Source organism: Siphateles boraxobius, unplaced genomic scaffold, assembly GCF_051911475.1.
Source record: "Siphateles boraxobius isolate OS27281-9 unplaced genomic scaffold, OSU_SipBor_1 31, whole genome shotgun sequence".
Classification (NCBI taxonomy): Eukaryota; Metazoa; Chordata; class Actinopteri; order Cypriniformes; family Leuciscidae; genus Siphateles; species Siphateles boraxobius.
The window spans coordinates 10911033-10932475 of NW_027508931.1; the positions used below are offsets into that span (position 1 = coordinate 10911033).

A 21443-nucleotide genomic window follows, 5' to 3' on the forward strand; every position below is an offset into this window, starting at 1 on the left:
TCCTTTTTAAATCTTTTATGCTTTGAAATTACAGCAATCACATTCCTTGTCAATGAAAAATCTGAGAACTGAGAGGAAAAAGACCTTGTGCAGTGGAATAGACTGTGATGACAATTGAAATGAAAGAATGAATGTAGAAGGGCTGCACGATTAAAAGGGCAGTTCACCCAAAAATAAAAATTATTTTCAATGATTTACTCACCCTCATATTGTTCCAAACCAAAAGAAGATATTTTGAAGAATGCCGGTGATCAAACAGTTGATGGACCCCATTGACTTCAATTGAATGGGGAAAAAATACTATGGAAGTCAATGGGGTTCATCAACTGTTATAATGTTACAGACATTCTTCAAAATATCTTCTTTTGTGTTTAGCAGAAGAAATAAATTCAGAGTGAGTAAATGATGACAGAATTTTCATTTTTGTGTGAACTATCCTGAAATCACAATTTGGTTGTGATTATCAAATAAGCATTATCAGCATGCACCAACCATCTTATAAGATATCTAACGAGAAGCACTTATAAACAGGCTTTTGCCAACAACAAAAAAGAGGCTTTAAGGCCTCCTCGCAGGTTTTTACCAAAAGGTTCAATGCTTTAGTGTTTGAAAATGTAGAAATTAAGACATCCATAAATTGAAGTATCGTAGTTTTACAGTTGTACTATAAAATAAACATTATTAGTAGTAGTGGTTTATTTTTTCTTAAATACTCAATTTATTTTATTTTCCAAAATTACAATAGTAATAGTTCTTATTTTGTTTGATATTTTTATTTGGTAATGATTATTATTTTTACTTTCTAGTCATTGATTACACAATCACACAATTTATTTGCCAAATTGTGAAGCCCTACAAACAAGCACAGCAAACTTTTATTATTGCATTTTAAATTACAATTACAATTTTTATCAGAAAAATCGCAAGTCAGTCCCCCCACCCCCCGCCTAAATCGTGCAGCCCTAGAATGTAGCAAGATGTGAAGAGAGTGTAGCATAGTTGTATCTGACCTGAAGGGGGCAGTGTGGCTCTCGGTGGTAGTGTGGGCAGCAGAGGCCTCCTAATTGTTTTACTGATATTGATCAGCATGGGCCGCAGTATCTTAAGGTCCGAGGGATTATCTAGCATTATCGGTTCATCCGGGTAGCTCAACTGTGCAAGATCCTCGTATCGAATCTGTCGGCCGATCCCAATCGGATACACTTTCTTATGAGTGGAGCTCGTAGGCCGCTGAATGACGTCCGTTGGAGGGCTCTGTGTTATGAGAAACACCATCTGGTCTGGTGTATTACTTGGTGTGTCTGTAGTGACAGTCTCATATACAGAACGGATGGCATGGCCTGTGTTGACCTCTGCACCTCCGGTCCAACGTAACTGTCGCATTCTCTGCAGCACCTGTTCCCTGTGCTGCAATTCCATGCGGCTGATTACCATAGTAACCGTGAGTGAGTACTGCATCACCGTGATCCGTAGATTCTCCACCTCTTTCTGATCGAATGAAGAGATTACATCGACCAAAGCATCACGTGTCTCATTGAAGCCTTCCTCACCCACTGCATTTGAGCTTTCCAACAGGAAGACAACCTCATATGTTGTTACTGTGGGCGGAGGAAATGTCATTCCAGGACTGGGGATGCTAGGAAATGAGGTTACAATGGCAGCGGTTGGTGGAACCGTGGCGGGAGTAAGTTTAGAGGTTGTGGTAGTTGTTGGGGTGACTGAAGTTGTGCTGGGCTTTCTGGTAGGGGGTTTCTTTGGGGGTTCAGGTTCCAGTCCCAAAGTGCAGAGGTAGTCTGTGATGGCCAGAGCCTCATCGTCTAGCTCTGCCACGCTGCTCACTATGTATGAACGACTGCTGGGCGTGGCCTTCGTGATCTCATTAACCTGTGCCATGTTGACGTCAGGCCCTAGAGCTACAGTGACGATGGTGATGTCTTTTTTACGCAGCAGACGCTGAGTACTACGCATGGGCCTAGGATTTGAGCTCGCCGTCAGCAATATAGCGACTCGCCCTGCGTGCTCGCGCTTGTTTTTATCGTAAATGTATACTGCTAGATATTTTATTGCCTCGTCCATAAATGCGACATCACCACCGCTGTAACGGAGCTCATGCACCATCTTCTTAAAGATCCATTTTTGCACCTGCATGTCGTAACTTTTCACGCCGGAGTGGAAGAGCAGAACCGTGGCGCGAGTGTGGGCAGAGCCCATTCTGAACCGCTCCACGACCCGGAGGATAAAGAGCTTGATTAAATTGAAGTCGTCTTCACTCAAAGCAGAGGAGCCGTCCACTAAAAAGGCCAGGTCCATCGCCCTATCACAGGCATCGGCTGGCACCGGGGTGGAAAACGGGAGTGGCGTAGGAGTGTTGCTGACAGTGGTTGGTGCTAGTGTGGAGGCCAAACCAGTTGCAGGACATGGGCCGCACGTCAGTGTGTTGCTCTCACAGTGACTGAAAACATAACAAATGGATGAATCTCACAAAACCTGATTAGAACCTGTTTTATAAAGTATAAAAATATGGTATTATAATATAAAGATTTTCTTACAGTTATTTTGTTGCAAATTATTCTATGTATTATACATAGAATAATTTGCAACAAAATAACTGTAAGAAAATCTTTATATTATTATACTAAATTTTTATACTTTATACACACTGTATATATAAAGGGTACACACATTTAAATTATTTAAAAATATGTATTAAAATATAATGTTAATATAATATGTTAATAAGTAAATATATAATAATATTAAAATTAAAACTAAAATAGATAAATAAAAGCTAAAAATATTAATAAAAACAAATACTACTTGTATAACATCTCATATAACAATCTCTTTTTCCTATTTTTTTTATTTTGAGATTAAATTTGACCTAAATTTTGAGATTCTCCTACAAACTGCATAGAGTAGAGTAATGAGTGATGGAGATCAAAACAGAATGTAGCATAGCATACCATATCTGGCAAAGATGAGGATCTTCATGGTTAATGATGAACTGTTTTCCATGGGAGACTCTCTCTCCATTATGCACACACACCTGACACTGTGACGGTTCCACACACTTCCTCAGAACCTCATCTAAAACTTGCCCTGAGGGATTGAAGCAGACAGAACGAGTGAATGTGCGAACAAAAGTGAGATTGAAGTCTATGAAGTCAATTTACTTTAGGTATCTGTGAATTGGTGCTACCTGGTGGGCAGACAGCATGGCATCCCTCCACACATGTGATGGGACAGCTCAGAGGTTCAGGATGCTGGCAGGTGGGGGGGCAAGCGCTACCACAGGTGTTATATCTCCACTCACACTCCACCCCGGCGTCCTTATTCAGTTCCTCACAGCTCAGTGCTGTAGGTAAACAGTCATTTAGCACACACTATTGTAAACTTTGACTTTCTGTAGTACACTTATTTCAGGGAATATTCTGCCTTTGGGTTAAAGGGTTAAACTGACGCCTATATAGTTCATCTGGCACGACACATTTAGAGCGTCAAAACGACAGTGTTTGAATTTCATGATAAAATGGACATAATTTGAAAAATTACACTTTGTTTCTTATTGAAATGAACAAAATCGCTTATTGCGATAATTGGTGGTTAATGGTGGTTAGGCTAAAACGCTGTATTCGTCTTAAAAACATAAGACAGAAGAACATTTGCGGGACGAATACGTATACCGTTACCACCCCTAGTTCAAATGTTAAGGAAGAAAAATTTGCAAAATAGGTAAAATAGGGTCAACCTCAACAATAGGCTAAGGCTGGGCGGGCAGCAGGTGATGGGGTGCGTTCGGTACGACATGAGTATCACGATACGTACCATGGGTGGTGTATCACAGTTTTTCGGTTCGGTTTGAATATCGTTACACCCCTAATATACACTACCCTATATTGGCAAAATATTGGCTTTTTTGACTGACATTGACTGACATTTGGCTTTACATGCACATGAACTTTAATGACATTCCATTTCACTCTTCTGGGAATGCTTTCCACAAGGTTTAGGAGTGTGTTTATTGGCATTTTTGACCATTCTTCTAGAAGTACATTTGTGAGGTCCGGCACTGATGCTGGACAAGAAGGCCTGGCTTGCAGTCTCGCTCTAATTCATCCCAAAGGTGTTCTATCAGGTTGAGGTCAGGAGTCTGTGCAGGTCAGTCAAGTTCCTCCACACCAAATTCGCTCATCCATGTCTTTACGGACCTTGCTTTGTGCAGTCATGTTTGAACAGGAAGGGGCCATCCCTAAACTGTTCCCACAAAGTTGGGAGCATGAAATTATCCAAAATGTCTTGGTATGTTGAAGCATTAAGAGTTCTTTTCACTGGAACTAAGGGGCCAAGCCCAACCCCTGAAAAACAACCCTACACCATAATCCCCCCTCCACCAAACTTTACACTTGGCACAATGGAGTCAGGCAAGTACAGTTCTCCTGGAAACCGCCAAACTCAGGCTCGTTCATCGGATTGCCAGACAGAAGCATGATTCGTCACTCCAGAGAACACGTCTCCCCTGCTCTAGAGTCCAGTGGCGACGTGCTTTACACCACTTCATCCGACGCTTTGCATTGCACTTGGTGATGTAACGCTTGGATGCAGCGGCTCGGCCATGGAAACCCATTCCATGAAGCTCTCTACGCACTGTTCTTGAGCTAATCTGAAGGACACACGAAGTTTGGAGGTCTGTAGTTATTGACTCTGCAGATCTGCGCACTGTGCACCTCAGCATGCACTGACCCAGCTCTGTGATTTTACGTGGCCTACCACTTCGTGGCTGAGCTGCTGTTGTTCTCAATTGCTTCCACTTTGTTATAATACCACTATCAGTTGATCGTGGAATATTTAGTAGTGAGGAAATTTCAAGAATGGACTTGTTGCACAGGTGGCAACCAATCACGGTATCACACTTGAATTCACTGAGAATTCACTACAACTGTGGCCATGGAAGTGATTGGAACACCTTAATTTAATGATTTGGAGGGGTGTCCCAATACTTTTGGTAATGTAGTGTTTATATACACATGTATGAAGGCAGAATACAGACAGAATTTTGACAAAAATGAATATGCATATTTTTATGTGGGTAGAATAAGAAAATACCTTGTTAAAAGTAAAATATATTCCTGTCAGTTAATATTGCCCTTTAATTTGATAATAATAAAGAAGACATTTCTCAGAACACAGAACTATTGTATACAGTTTCATAAGACTTGGAATACTGTACACTACTGTACTGTACATTTGAAATACTTTTATTTTCATTTTTTTGTGTCCTTTTTGGAGATGGAGAGTTTCTAAACCCATTCAACTTCATAGTTTAAAAGAGTGTGAACATTCTAATGATTCTACCTGATGTCTTCTTTTGTGTTCTGCAGGAAAAAAAGTCTGTCGGGTTTGTGACGACATGTGGGTAAGTAAATAATCTTTAAATGAAGTGCCTTGCTCAGGGGTACAGTGGTGAAACTTACGGCATAAATCATTGGACCTCCAGTTCACCAGCAGCCCCTTCTGACCACATTCATGAGCGTATGCAGCAATGGTGTTACAGAAACATGCACAGTCACCGACCGATGGACACGAGCATGTGTCATGAGTACAGATGTCCCAGTACGGCTCAGGGTCCACCTGATACAGTCAGAGTAAAAAGTAAACAAGTGTAAGAAGTAGTAAGAAAGCGGAGCAATGACCACATGTTAGTGTATTGTTATCATTTAATTCTGACTATTGAGAATAAGTGTTACCGACCACAACATTACACTCCCTGAAGATGGCGCTGGTGAGCACACGGCAGGACTGTTCCACCGTCACCAGTTTCACCATGTCTGTGCTGCACTGAGACAGCACCTGCATGCAAATCAAAACATGTAATCTCAGTTCATTTCATGTCTCTATGTTCTGGCTTGCTCTAATAAAACACTCCAGTTCAGGCCGAGATGTAACTCACCGGAACAGCGTCAGCACAGCTAGGTCGAACTTTCCACGAGTTTCCAAAGTCTGCAGCGCCAACCTCCATCTGGTTACTGCTGCTCAACAGATCGTTATTCTGACTGCCATCAAAATTTCCACAAAGGCCACAGACTTTCCCCTTAAACACACACAAATTAACTTAATTTCTCAACTGTATATTCTAAAATAAGTATTTGTAACCCATATTGCAGACATTCTCAAAGGTAAGAATTATTTCTAAATTATATTTTATACATAAATTTGAATTAATAAATTATTCTTAACTCAAAAAGTTTTTTTTTTTTAGTTCAATTCAACTAAATCTAAACTAAACTAAAAACTCACTTCTGGGACATGCCCAATGGTAAAAACAAAATAAAATAAATGAAATAAATCACAACATTTTAACTCTAAAAATGTCTTTATTAGCATTAACTCTTGCTAAGTATAAACTCACAGGGTACATGTTCAAATATAATTAAAAATAATTCAAAACATTTCATTCAGAAGTTTTCATTCATAATTTTTTTTTTCTTTTTTAATTAATTAGATAAGACATAAACCCATATTGTGTGACATGCACAAAGGTAAAAATAAATCATTCTAAATCCTATTTTATACATACATTTGGATCCATAAATCATTTAAACTATATAAAATGATTATTATTTTTTGCTTAAATGGTAAATCTGACAAAAACTCACTTTCAAGCCAGAACATGCTAAAAGGTAAAAAATAATTCAAATCTTTTTTATTCGTAAAATTTTATTAATTATTTTATCTTAAAATTTAAAAATATTTATTTATTTTATTTTTAATAAATCTGGCTCCCTTTGGGGACATGCTTAAAGATAAAAAAACATTTTATTCATAATATTCAATTCATAAATATTTTTTTACTCTAAAAATGCTTTTTTTAGTTAACTTGCTAAATCTCACCACTTTGGTAACATACTCAAAGGTAAACATTATTCATAAATATTTTTTAACAACAAAAAAAGAAGTCGTCTATGGTATGTGCTCATTTAGATAGCTAGGTAGATGTGTGAGTGCTTTTCTTTGTATGTGTGTTACCCTGTACTGTCCGTTGATCTGCAGTGAGATTCGGGTCCCTGTGTCCCAGGTGATGGAGATGTGTTTACCCAGAAGGATGATGTAATACTGCCCAGAGCGCACAATCTCAACCACTGTCTCTTTCAACACAGGCCTCTTCATCCTCACCTACAGAAGAAGACAACAGAGAAAGAAAGCAAAAAAGCCTGTATGATTTTATTTCACACATGATGCTTGTCATAACATTTAGTTAGCTAGTGAAAGAATAAGTTCACAATCCACAAAATCTTTTATATTTAAGCAACCCTGCAGATATTGCAAGTGTGACATTTTTTTATACACTGGATCTATCTATATCTATGCATGTATCTATGTATGTATGGTTCTATGTATGTATTAGGGGTGTAATGGTTCTCGGTAAAAAATCGAACCGTATCGTTCTCCACCCACGGTTCATCTTAAATCTGATGACGCATCTATAATATGGTTTATTGAAAATAACAAGTAAAACAGACTGTTTTAGTTCTGCTAATGCATGTGTCTGTTGATGGATACATATTCTGGGTTCTCAATACATTACAACAGCAATTATCAAATGAATGGGAACTTGCGCACACTGTGAGAAGATTGTGTGTCTGCGCTCATCTGAAGACAGTCTCAGACAGCACGCAAATATTTAACTCTTTCAAGTTTTGCACTTCAACGGACAAATTCACACAAAAATGATATCAATATGCCCGTCTTGGTGAGTATCCTAGCAGGCATAGACGGTTACGTCTTAAGTGATTGGAATAGTCGAGGCAAGTGTATCAGTATCAGTGTGAACTGGATCCGTGTATTATATCTTAAAGTGACAGCGGGCTAATATTCCTGCTGTCTGTGCTTCTAATGTTAATCAAACAACAAAAGACAAGGAAAACACTCACTGCTCTAGATTGAATAGCTTTTGTAACTTCAATAAGGATTCATTTTTAATTTATACAGTCAACTATGCAATGTAATTTTACAATTTCTGTACCTAAAAAACTAATGTTAGACCTACCTGAAAAACCTGAAAAGCATGATTTATTTTATTTAAATATTTGCTCTATTGTATTTATTTGTGCTGTTGCTTTCAGTTTTATTATTTGTTCTTATTTCTTTATATTTATTTGACAGTAGTCCTTTTTTCCCTAAACATAGCACATTCCGATCTGTTTGCTCTGCCAAGAAAATATCTGTTGCTGTACATTTATGACAACACCATAATGTTTCATTGACAACAGCATCCAAGACTGTAGCTATCTGCTTTATAAAGTCAAATATAACTCTATAAATCAATTTTAGTGTTACCTCGCCATGTTCCATTACAATCAGTCCCCCCATGTACATCACTATGATGCTTTTACTGCAGCGGTAACCTGCGATCCCACAAGCGGAGTTCTCCACCAGAACCCTGAACGTGCCATCCAATCCATTGCAGTAATCCTACTCAGATGGACACAGAAGAATGAGCGAAAACATGAATGAATATGAGGGACAGAAGGAAAAGAGAGCAAGAGAGCGAGAATTTTGACTTTACCTGAGCTAGTACATATTGGCAAGGTCCAGGAAACGAGAACTTCAGTCCATCAAAGCTGATGTAGTGTGCGTCTCCTATAGTACGACACACACCGTCACACACACGCTGTGTACACTTCCACTGACGCTTCTCACAAACACTGGGAAAGAAAGGGAAATGTAATTGTAACAATAATATGAATGTTTATAGGCCTACTTGTCATCTGATGTATGCAACAAAATAACATTACACCAGTGTCAGCCTCTAGAAGATGCATGATTGGCTCATTTACCAGGTGTTGCAGTCCACATTAATGCTCTGTCCGGAGGCATAGGGGCGGTTGTTATGGTAACAAGGGCACTGGTCTTTCGGAATGCATTCTCTTCTGTGTCGAACCTGCAAACACCCATAAAATGAAACAATTCTCTTTTTTGTATCCTAAAAAGTTTAAAACATAAAAAGCTGCATATACGTAAAAGAAAAATATTTTTATTTATGTAGAAAAGTAACTATAATATGCTGTAGATAATATTAATGGTTTAAATAATTTAGCAAATTTTTCTAATCATCCTGTGGCGTTAAATTATTGACATTACAGTTTTGAAATCCCAAGTAAATAGTAACACATAAATGTCTAACATTTATACTTTTACAAAAGATTTCTATTTCAAATAAAACATTCAAAAAATAATTAAAAAATTTTTTTATTTCAACATTATTAATAATAATAGATGTTTATTGAGCAGCAAATCAGCATATTAGAATGGTTTCTAAAGGATCGTGTGACACTGAAGACTTAATGATTAAGACTTAATGACAAAGATTGAAGAGTAATGATGCTGAAAGTTCAGCTTTGTGTCACAGGAATAAATTCACAATATTACTATTTCATTTATTTTTGATCAAATTAAGGCAACCTTGGTGAGCATAAGAGACTACTAAAGAATCCCAAACCGTTGAATGGTAGTATATTTTCAAAAGTTTTTTTCCCCAGAAATATTTAACAAAACAGTTGTATAAATATAGTTCCCTTTCAGTCGAGAACGTCAGACGTAGTCGACGGTCGACTGAATTGGGAGATCGCTAGAGAGCCTGTCTTCTTCGAGTACTATTGAACGAGCCAATGTAATTGGCGTGCGTGATTCGCATCACACACTCCGCCCCCGCGGCGCGGGTATAAATACGGAAGTGGATGCACGCACTAGTTGCCTTTCGCTTCGGAGCCGATCGTTTGATGTCTCTGAGAGTGCTGTTGTCTACAACGAGCGAGTGTGTCGGTGTTCTTCAGGAAGACTCTCCCAGTGCTGGTGTTCTACAGCGCGAGTGCAGCGGTGATCGCGAGCTTTGAGCTCTCAACTGCTGTTTTAACAGCAACAAATTTCTAAATGTTTGTGTGTGTTGATGGCTGGTTAGAGGGCGGAAAAGTGAGTGCTTCACTGTTTCAGTTCTCTGTTCAGTGTTGCCGCGGTCATTCCCCTGTGTGCTCCGGCACTGGTGACGGTCCTATTTTCTGAAAAAGCAACACTTGTGCGTTTGCGTCTTTTTCAAGATGTCATTCCGCCCGTGCGTTTCTGGGTGTGGTCGTTCCCTGTCTCTCTCTGATGGTCACAAATGTTGTGTCACGTGTTTGGGCTTACAGCACGCTGAGACAGCTTTTGTGGACAGCTCATGTTTTCACGGTGGGAACATGACTGTCGCAGTGTTGAGGGCGAGACTCGCCTTCGTTCACGGAGAGCGAGTCCCCATTACCATGCCCCACCCTCGGGTGCTGTGTGGGATGGGTGACCGGAGGATAGTGTTGGATGTCCCGCCCGGTAACCATTCCCTGTGGGCTCCTCACTCCTCCCTTTCACTGCAACCACTGGAGCCTCCTGTGTTGTCTGCTGGTCCATCTGTAATGGGTGGGCCAGCGGTTTCACTCGGGGCTCCCCTGGAGGACAGGACGCCGATTGCAGCATCGGAGGGTGAGCTGACTTCTAGAGATGATGACTCGGCTGCATTGTCTCCCTCCGGGAGTTCAATGTTGCCCGAGCCGGATCCAGAATTATCAGCTATGCTGAAACGGGCCGCCGAGGCTGCCGGGCTCGAGTGGAACCTCCACCGTGTCCCGTTCAGTCTCGGTTGGAATCTGGAGTTTGGTATCTTGGGGCGGGCCGCGCTGGTTCTCAGCTCGCCGCCCCAGTGTCTTTCTTTCCCGAAATGCATGGAGAGCTTATCAGGTGGTGAACAGCATCTTTCTCTGCCAGAAACTGCCTGAATAGCTTTTCCCCCTCATTACCCTTGATGGAGGAACGGTGAAGGGTTGCGAGGTGTCCCTCCATTGGAGCGGTCTGTCGACACAGGTGCACCTGTGTCCGGCGGCCGCTGCCTTTTGGGGGGATCCTCGTCTCCCCCCTAAGGCCTGTGAGTTTCGTCTGTTCCGACGGGCAGAGCTTACAAAGCCTGTGGGCAAGCCCCTTCCTCTTGCGTGCCATGGCGTTGCTGCAGGCTAGGGCACCCATGGCATGCACGAGGGTAATCCAGACCGTGCGCTCATAGGTGAGCACCGCACTGCATCCGACCTCACCCTCCGGGGTACGGGTGTCGTAGCGTGCGTGATCGGTCTGGCGATGTCCACCTTGGTGGTCCAGTAGCGCCTTCGTTGGCTCAGCCTGGTCGGTATGGCGGATGCGGACAAGGTTCGGTTCCTGGTCTCCCCAATTTCCCAGGTTGGGCTGGTCGGCGACGCGGTGGAGAACTGCATCAAACAGTTCTCTGCCGCTCAAGCGCAGACGGAGGTCATCCGGCACATCCTGCCCCGGTGGCCAGCTGCTGCCTCCACCCGCCGCCGGTGGCTGCTCCTCCGCCTGCTCGTCGCCGTGGGTGTTCTCCGGCCGCCGCTCCTGCTGGCCCTCCGCAGCAGCCTCCACCCAGGCATCAGCATGGAGCCGGCCGCAGTAGAGACGCCCAGCCCGCTCCAGGCGCTGCCAAGACAGGTGGCAAGCGACAGCGAAAGCATTCCGGAGCGGGCCGCCCAGGAATGGATGAGATGCTCTTGGAGTGGCACGATCACTCCCTCCCCCCGGGTGAGGGCCGGGTGGAGCCTTTGTTTGTGTGTGTGTCTGTTCCGCCGCTGGCTCCCTAAAAAAAAAAAAAAAAAGCGGAGCAAGCGGTACCCACACTTCAAAGAAAGAGCAATTTCATCTGTTCCTGGGTCCCAAGAGGGCCAGTCTGGCGGGTGTGACCCTGTATAGCCTTACACCCCTCAGCTCCCCCTTGGTCGCCAGCAGGCAGCTTGGTGCGTTCGAGGACCCGGTCATCCGCCTTCTCACGCGCCCCCTGCCGCTTGTGGAGACAGGTAAGTGTGGCACAGCACACTAACACCACTCTCTCTACTTTGCTGCCCCACCTCAGGCTCGGCTACCCCGCTCAAGTCAGTGATAGTCATCACATTAGGTGTTGAGCAGACGTGCTCCTGAAAATTCAGTGATATTCATCACACCGAGTGTTGAGCAGTGCTCCTGACTTGTGCGTGCTTATCTTATCCTGCTGGCGAAGGATTTGATATAGCCGCTCCTCCAGCCGGTACGAAGGCCAGTTGTAAACTCGTTCTTCGTGCTACTAGGGGGTGGGTCGTGACCATCTTGGCCCAAGATTGGTCTGCAGCTTTGACCTGAAAGACATGTGCTTCAGATCTCTACCTCCCGCACCGCAGGCCATCCTGTGTGTTGCGTCTAAGGGTGGAGTATCAGTACAGTGTCCTTCCCCTCGAGTGCTCCAGAGCCCGTTGGGTCTTCAGGTCAACTGGAAGAGAGTAATCTCGCCCACGGGCTGAGTATCTCTTTTCTAGTTTTGGAGAGGTACTCGGTCCAACATGTCTCTCCAATGAGAATGTGTTCAGCTGGTGTTGAAGTGAGAAAGGGTCCCACTGAAAGAACTTTCAGAGGCTCCTGGGGTATATGGTAGTCGCAGCCTTTGGCTCCCTCCATATGTGACCGCTTCAGCGCTAGCTTCACGATCGAGTCCCGAGGTGACCGTGGCAGAGCAGCTCACCCTGTGTGACTATAGTTCATCCCGGTCTGCTGCCAAACCCTCTTCAACAGAGGGGCCATGTACAAAGGGCGTGTTTTAACGGGGGCCTGGGCGACCCCCGACTACACGGGCATTCGTGCCTCGAGTTGTTAGACATTGCGACCGTTGCACAAGCTTCCCCTGCATGTCACAAACTCACCCGTCACCTCCTCCTTGGAGTCAGACGCTTCTGAGGGCGCCTTGTTCCACTCCTCCCGCTTACTCAATCGTGCCGCCATCGAGCCTCACGACAGTTATAGCCAGAGCAAGTGGAGACTCCATCCCCTGGGTCCGGCTGGGTCATGACCATTCCGGGGCCGCTCAGTTGCCCCCCCGGTTTTATTTTTCCGCCAGTGTTTGGGTAAACCGAGCGGACTACCCTTGGACAAACACTGGGTCTCAGCTGCCCCAGGGGCCCGCAGAAATGCGTTTAACCCCAGTGAGCCTTCTAAAAGTGACTGCGTCTCATGGTCGCCTTGCGCCTGCTCAAGTCAGTGAAATCATCACTCTTCATGTTGAGCAGAATTGCTCCTGAAACTCAGTGAAGTTCATCGCACTCAGGTGTTGAGCAGCAATGGTCCTGTAGCTCTGTGAGTTCATCACAGGTAGCTCAGTGAATTCGTCACACGCAGTGCTGAGCAGAAATGCTCCTGGTGCTCAGTGAAGTTCCTCGCACTCAAGTGTTGAGCAGAAATGCTCCTGAAGCTCAGTGAGTTTATCACACTCAGGTGTTGAGCAGTAATGCTCCTGAAGCTCAGTGAACTTGTCACACTCAAGTGCTGAGCAGAAATGCTCCTGTCGTTCAGTGAAATTCTTCGCACTCAGGTGTTGAGCAGAAATGGTCCTGAAGCTCAGTGAGTTTATCACACTCAGGTGTTGAGCAGGAATGCTCCTGAAGTTCAGTGAACTTGTCACACTCAAGTGCTGAGCAGAAATGCTCCTGTCGCTCAGTGAGGTTCTTCGTACTCAAGTGTTGAGCAGAAATGCTCCTGAAGCTCGGTGAGTTTATCACACTCAGGTGTTGAGCAGGAATGCTCCTGAAGCTCAGTGTACTTGTCACACCCAAGTGCTGAGCAGAAAACGCTCCTGAAGCCCAGTGATCTTCACATGTTGTGTTGAGCAATGCTCCTGTCTTTTGCGCCCGTCACTTGCACCTACGTGCCAAGTCAGGAGAGGAACAGGTCTTCATAGTTGCCCCTTATTGGCCCAACTAGACCTGGTTCCCTTCAACAGCCTTCCTGACTTCCCCTGAAAACTCTTTCGGGGACGGGGCACGATGGCACACGCGTTCTTCCCCCGGAGATTCCGGGCGGTCTTACATCTGAACGCGGAGGTTCAGGTGGCTATCACAAGAATGTGTGATAGTTACCATCACTTCTGCGAGCACCCCCTAGAATGGGGTAGCGTGCTTACGCCTTTAGAAGTGGAACCTAGTCGTTGAGTGCGTCTTCTCTCCAGAGGAGATCCTGAAAGCTTTCGATCACTTCAGTGCTCTCTTTCCTGCAAAATGGGTTGCAGTAGGCTGTTTTCCTAGATCACCCTCAAAATGATGTTGCCTCGGGGTTTAAACGACGCTCATCGTGTTGCAGAAGTATGCAGAAGCACGTTCTGATCGTCAGGTTCCTGAGGAGCAAGGTCTTGTAAATCCTTGTGTCCCTCTTTATCCTCTTGGGCCTTGTCCCTGGTGCGACTGCACTGCAGAGACCGCCCCTGAGCCACTGCAGGTAGTGAGTTAAAAATTCTGTTATATCAGTTCTCCTGCTCGCGTGGTCTCTACTAGAGGGTAGGGACTTGCTCGCTTTCGGTCAACGTATTGTGCCTGGAGTCTGGGCCGGCTAACTCTCACAGGCTGAGACCCCGGCTCGGATTGTGCCCAAGGTTCCTACCTCTCCCGTAATAGGAGCAGGTGGTGAGCCTGCAAGCGCTGCCCTGGAGGAGGCAGATCCAGCCCTGGCTTCTCTGTCCGTTCGCTTGGACGTGTACAGAATGCAAGTCATAGACCTCAGACCAGCTCTTCAAATATCTGTTGGAATTCAGCAGAGAGGGAAGGCTGTTTCCATGCAAAGTTGCACTTAGTGCTTGCCTTCATTTAGGCAAAGATCCGAGATGCAACATGTCCACTTAGGTGTTGAGCTCCTCTATGATGAGTGTAAAGTGCTCCGCCTGGGCGTTGACGATATACTTTGCTAAACAGATTCTAGAGTTGGGGGCTGGACGACACCTAGTTGAACCGCTGCTTCCCGTGGGCTCCCTTCTCATGAAGCCAGTTTCACCGTGAGCCCGGTTCAAGTGTCGGCTTGCTGCGCCATTCCCCTCCTATGGACTGGATACGTGCGCCTTTCTACTCCAGTTGAGTTCCCTTAAAATTGAACCCTGTTGAGTTCCTCCACACCCCTCCGACGTCGGACGTGCGGAACGTCTGGTGTTAGGCCTACCACTCGTAAGCAGTGTGGAACCTGTGTTAGGCTGGGTCCATATGTTGCGGTCCCTTCGGTGACCCCATATGTGTATTCTTCCACGATACGGCTCCCTGCGGTGAGCCCGTGTCTTCCCTCGGCAGAGTCTCTCTGCCGTCACTGGCGTCCGGTGTGTCTCCCCCCGTCTTAGGCTGGAGCCACCCCAGTGACATTCCATATGTTAGACTGCCCGGTTTCCGCCCAGTTCATATGTGTGTTCTCCACATTACCTCCCTCGGGTTGGATGTGGCTTCCGCAGCGTCCCTTCCTTCCAACGTACGGGGAACGCTTTCCCAGTGGTCCTGTAGGAACAGCAGTGACTTCCCTGGCCTAAGCCCTGTCCTTCCCCGCCTTAAGTGTGCGGGGGCATCAGGAGGCTTTGGTTTAGGCACTGGAAGGTGGCAGTGTTAGTGGCGTGTTCAATGGGTGATCCCAATTCAGTCGACCGTCGACTACGTCTGACGTTCTCGACTGAAAGGGAACGTCCTGGTTGCGTATGCAACCCACCGTTCCCTGAAGGAGGGAACGGAGGACGTAGTCCCCTTGCCACTACCGCTGGACCACCGCTGACCCCGGGTTACTCTCGGCTCCTCAGCGAAAAGCAACTAGTGCGTGCATCCACTTCCGTATTTATACCCGCGCCGCGGGGGCGGAGTGTGTGATGCGAATCACGCACGCCAATTACATTGGCTCGTTCAATAGTACTCGAAGAAGACAGGCTCTCTAGCGATCTCCCAATTCAGTCGACCGTCGACTACGTCCTCCGTTCCCTCCTTCAGGGAACGGTGGGTTGCATACGCAACCAGGACGTTCTTCTATACATAATTTACTAATCCTACTTGGTTTATGAATATAAGCATACATGATATTAAGTGTCAAACGGTTCATTAGAACATTTCGTGTTCACTTTGATACTTACCGTTCCAGGTGGACACATACAGCCAGACACACATCCCTGACTGACACACTCCAGGTCCAGATTCTGGCAGGTCTTAGCACACTCTATCCCAGGATCCCTTGCACTTTCACACTCAAACCGCTGCAGTGGAGGTGGACAAGAGATAGAGCGCCGCCCTACAGTTGAAACACACACACAAAGAATTCATTATATGTACTATATATAAACTACAATATTTTGTCCACTTGTATCAAAGTGCAGTTGTGATCCATTAAAACTGCACAGAGTTATGAAAGCATGGAGAAATACCTCTTGAAGAAGAATGATCATCAAAGAAGAGGTCAGTCAGAGTTGATCCAGTGGCTTCATTAGAAGTGCATTGCATGGATCCACTCTCACATACACTACACAAAGAAATAACATTAAAAAAACTATTAAATATATACACATGAATGTTTGGAGTTGGAAAGATTTTTGTTTTTGACAGAAGTCTCTTATGCTCAGCAAGTCTGCATTTATTGGATCAAAAATACAGTAAAAACAGCAATATTGTGAAATATTATTACAATTTAAAATATATACATTAAGTATGTGTATATATATGTGTGTGTGTGTGTGTGTGTGTGTGTGTGTGTGTGTGTGTGTGTGTGTGTGTGTGTGTGTGTGTGTGTGTGTGTGTGTGTGTGTGTGTGTGTGTGTGTGTGTGTGTGTGTGTGTGTTTCATGACAGATGATTTTCAAATTTCAATTAAATTAAAGCCAATATTCTGGTTAGTGCCTACTAGTAATTTTAATAAGACAGTGGCAGTATGACGATAGTGTGTGTCATGTAAACACTTTATGTTTAATATCATGAGTCTGGTGAGACACAGACAGTTGACCAAACATCAAGCTATCAAAGAAACCTGATGTGTAACTGTTTAGTAAAATACTGTGTTTTTTCCCTGCTAACCAGATGGCGTGATGGTCACCGATCATGTCGTTGGGCTCAAAGATCTCTCCGTTATGGTGGCACGAACAGTGTTCGGGTGGCACACACTCCCCTGCGTCACTGAGGAAGAGTCCTCTGGGGCAGAAACAGCCTTCTTCACAGAACCCACCACAATCACTGTCAGGCAGCGATAGAGACCGGCATGTCTGATTACACACGTTCCCACAAATCTCATACACCTGGTCATCTGGACAGGTCAGTTCTGCTCAAACGCAAACACACACACACACGTTTGGTTTTCTATCATGATGGAGACCTTCCATTAACTTTTATTTATTATGATTATTCAGCTGTTTTGGTACTGATTTGCTGTCTTAACTCTTGAGTTTAAACCTACAGACAGAATGAGACATACCACAGTATCCATGACCCCTCCAGTTGATTAGCACTCCCTTGGCTGCGCAGACGGCTGCATAGCTGTGGACGGCATCACACAGGCACTCTTGGCCGTCTGCGCAGGAGCACACATCATAGCGGCAGTTTTTCACATATGGCTCAGGGCTGACCACATCATGACAGGGTTCAAACTTAACAGAGAGCAGCACAGCACAGGCTTCTTCTGCAAAACGCACTGTAGACACACATACAAATCTATCAGGTTGTCAACTGCAAGTCTTTGTTGCCCTCTAGTGTTCAGTGCATTTATAAATCATGACATCATGCATGCAAGCAGCTATTGGTGACATCAGTTCATCTTAATTTAAGATATTGCAAAGTGAACATTATTAAACATGCCATTTAAATTTGAGATAAAATTGCATGTATAGTGCATTTATAAATATGCATCAGTACAGGGTTGTAACCACTACATCCCTGCCAATACTCAAATTAGTGGTCAATATGTTATTTTAATAACAGATTCTTAAAATTTGACATCTGTGCCCCTAATATAGATTTTTTTTGTCACAACCTTGTGTGTGTTTGTGTATACCTCTCTTAGGATTTAAAATACAGGGATCTGAGTGTTGCAATTGAAGATCATCACAGTCCGCGTTCATTTTCCATGCGTTGCCGAATCCTTCGACGCGTGTCTCCACCAGCCCGCCCACTGTTAAGAAGTCGTCTCCTTGGTTACCATTATAATTACCGCACAGACCGCACGTTTTCCCAGCATAGGCAGGGTTTAGCTGCAAACACAAACACACACGGGATGCACGGGAATATTTGATACATATCCCAGATTCTGCATTTCACAGACAGAGTTGTACATGGGGAATTATTTATGCATTATTTTGAGTGCATAAAGCACCTAGCATTCTCACACACATGACATGTGATCCACACTGTTGAAAATTCTAGCTAAAACTACTTTAAAAGTGGTCGATTTGTTTCTTCTGAACGGTCAAAGCTGGATGTTTGTTAATTCAAAGTGGTTTAGGTGATTGATTGCTACCAAGCTTTAAAAAAATTAAAGGAAAAAAAAACACCATAAAACTTATATCATAAAACTGTCACAGTTATTATAAAAATGGTACAACTATATTCCAATGCATTTTGGGGTGTAATAATTGAATGTATTCCAGTGTAAATATATGACTAAAATTTTTGGTCTGTTCCTCATACTAAACAATCATATGTCTTCAAAAGCTTTAAAATATGCCTCAGTTCATATTCATCTTCATTCTGTGGTAGGAGCTGTCAAAAATGTGTGTTATTTTAGTATTATTTAATGAATATACTTTTATTAATATTTTGAATTCACTTTTTTGTATCAGTTTTCTTTTTAATTTTAGTTCAGGTTTTAGTGCTTTTGTTATGTTTATTAGGTTTTTAAATATTTCAAATTATATTACATTTATTTTTATTTCAGTTTTAGTTATCTTTGTACTTTTAAACCTATTTATTTCAGTTAGCTGCCAAGTCAACATTTCTAAATTGCATGTAACATTTTTACGTTTAATTTGTTCATCTAATTTTTATTTTATTTTATTTCAGCTTCATTTTAATTACCAAAAACAGTTAACAGTTTAAGATTTTCTGTAATATTAATGTGTGAAATTTACTAGCAATTTCTGAGTGAAAATTGTTTAAATGTTTTTTGTTTTTTTTGGTGTATAGCCTGGTTTTTCAAGCAGGGCACACTCACCTTCAGCAAAACACGTCCTCTCCCATCCCAATCCAGATGTAGATCGTCACCGTAACGCAATCTTACAGATGACAACACCGTATTCTGCACTCTTAGGGGACCTACACAGAAACACATTACTGTTATCCTGCTCTGATTTGTACATCAGTGTTACATTGCAGCTGTCATGTATTTGAAGAAAAACAGGCATAGTATCTATATGTTCTGTTTATGCATTGTGTGTATTTCGCTTCTTGACAGACCATTAATTAAGGGTGTTTTCACATCCATTCCATCCACAGAGACCACGCCCCCATGCTTGAGGTGAACCGTCTGATTGGCCAGATCTCGGAATCTCAGTGTAATTGACCGTGTGCAGATGGCATCTTGGTCATCTGCACACTTCAGCAGAAAAATACAACCATAAGCACACAGACAAACAAACAAGCACGAGTGTATATACTACACAGAAGATTTCAGACCTGTGCAGTCTCAATGATGGCAGAAAAAGAGTTGCTCTGGCAGTCTTTAGCGAGCAGATACTGACAAATCCCACTGAAGGTGAAGAACTTATCGTCAAAGGTCTTATAATGGGACTGTCCTGTCACCAGACACCCCCCTAAGAAGAGACAGAGGAAGAAATCGATTAGCAAGCAATGTTTCTTTATCAGGGCATTCAGAAATATTTAATGTCAACATTAAAATTGCATTTGCAAAACATTTTAGTGATGTAATGGGTCGTATTTCCTGGTGAAAAAGAATATTTTGTGTTACTTACTAGAAATTGAGCTAGATTGACATTAAATTACTGTATTAATTATTTGAAGGTTATTACAATTTTTTAAAAAGTAACAAATTAACATTTACCAGGACATCCTTCGTTGGTACATTCCCATGATCCATGGCGACAGACGCTAAAAGTGAAGGTGAGTTTAAGTGAATGTGTGCAGATATAGTAGTAGCCACACATATTTGAATGCATTGTTTTTTATGTGTGTACATATATGTGTGGGTGGGTGTGTGTGTCCCACCATGTGTTGCAGTCCTGCGATATGGAGGAACCAGGAGGGTAGCTACGCCCAGCATGCGTACAGGAGCACTGAGAGACGTCAACACAACGATCTCCATCCAACACCTTACCCGCTGACAAACACATTTCACACATTCAACACTAAGCAGGAAAAGGAACGATAAACATTATCATTGGCGGTCAGTTTCTTTGTCTTGTTTTTCAGTAAAAATATCTAAAGATAAATTAACCTGAAAAGCTAGAATGCACACAGTTGCATCAGAGAAGATATCTATAAAATATTTTTTCCATTTGTTTTTTTTAAACCACTACCATTTCAAAGTTGAGGGTCGGTATAAGATTTTTAAATGGTTTTGAAATAAGTTTATTGTGCTCACCAAGGCATGACCAAAGATACAGTAAAAACAGTAATATCGTGAAATATTATTACAATTTAAAAAAAAAATGCTTTTTTATTTTAATTTACTTTGAAATATTATTTATTCCCGTGATGCAAAGCTGAATTTTTAGCATCATTACTCAAGCCCTCAGTGTCACATGATCCTTCAGAAATCATTCTAATATGGTGTTTTTTCTGCGTTAAGAAAACTTTCTTAATATTATCAATGTTGAAAACGGTTTTGCTGCTCAATATTTATGTGCAAACTGATAATTTTTTTCAGGATTCTTTGATGAAAAGAAATTTTATGTCTTTATGGTTTCGATCAATTTAATGCATCTTTGTTTAAATATGAATATTACAAGTGACAATTTCTTTCAAAGAAAAAAATCTTACTGAGCCCAAACTTTTGAATAGTAGTGTATAATTATAGTCATTATTTAATATTAAAGCATCAACTTAGCTGACATTAAAAACACACAAGAGAGAGGTAATAAACAGCAATGAAGTAAAAACAAAATTAAGGTCAATTGAATTTTTCTAGATATCATATATCACTCTCACCTGGGCAGTTGCAGCCATCAACACACTCCTCCTTGCAGACTTCCTGGATGTTTACACTCTGACAGGACGTGGAGCAAGTCGGGGTGCAGTCTCTGTACTCCATGCCAACAGGACACTTAGGGGCTGAGCAAATAGTATGTGAATATACACATAGTCAATATCAGATATGAAATATATTTATATAAGTGTGAAAGTGAGATTACTTACAGCACTGGCTCTGCACATGCCAGTTGGACAGTGTAACGCCGTGCTTGGCACAGGTGCGGGCGTACTCCAGCATGGCCTGGCACACGCATTCATCTCCCGTTCTGCAGTGACAGGCATCAGACTCACACACGGACACAAACGCAGCCGCATCCACAAGGTGAGCACAACGCAGGTAGAGTGCTGAGCTGCTCATGGCCTCACACCGTGATATCTGATCCTGAAACACACGCATACACACTCTGAAAAATCGGCACAATCGTAA

At 43.0% G+C, this 21443-nt stretch overlaps 1 protein-coding gene across 1 annotated transcript in view; it reads right to left on the reverse strand.

Moving 5' to 3' along the window:
- The window catches only part of vwf (von Willebrand factor), a 43594-nt gene that overhangs the window by 15486 nt on the left and 6665 nt on the right, over nt 1-21443 (reverse strand). Inside the window, exons 7-28 of the mRNA XM_077193753.1 lie at nt 21182-21398; nt 20975-21097; nt 20033-20144; nt 19869-19915; nt 19484-19620; nt 19265-19403; nt 19023-19123; nt 17868-18063; nt 17292-17507; nt 16898-17138; nt 16256-16350; nt 15968-16122; nt 8835-8938; nt 8564-8702; nt 8335-8469; nt 7024-7170; nt 5948-6088; nt 5749-5847; nt 5472-5628; nt 3200-3355; nt 2964-3099; nt 1011-2452 (exon numbers count right to left, since the gene is read on the reverse strand). Coding sequence (XP_077049868.1) covers nt 1011-2452; nt 2964-3099; nt 3200-3355; nt 5472-5628; nt 5749-5847; nt 5948-6088; nt 7024-7170; nt 8335-8469; nt 8564-8702; nt 8835-8938; nt 15968-16122; nt 16256-16350; nt 16898-17138; nt 17292-17507; nt 17868-18063; nt 19023-19123; nt 19265-19403; nt 19484-19620; nt 19869-19915; nt 20033-20144; nt 20975-21097; nt 21182-21398 — 4435 coding nt within the window. The remainder of the gene's footprint in view (nt 1-1010; nt 2453-2963; nt 3100-3199; nt 3356-5471; nt 5629-5748; nt 5848-5947; nt 6089-7023; nt 7171-8334; nt 8470-8563; nt 8703-8834; nt 8939-15967; nt 16123-16255; nt 16351-16897; nt 17139-17291; nt 17508-17867; nt 18064-19022; nt 19124-19264; nt 19404-19483; nt 19621-19868; nt 19916-20032; nt 20145-20974; nt 21098-21181; nt 21399-21443) is intronic.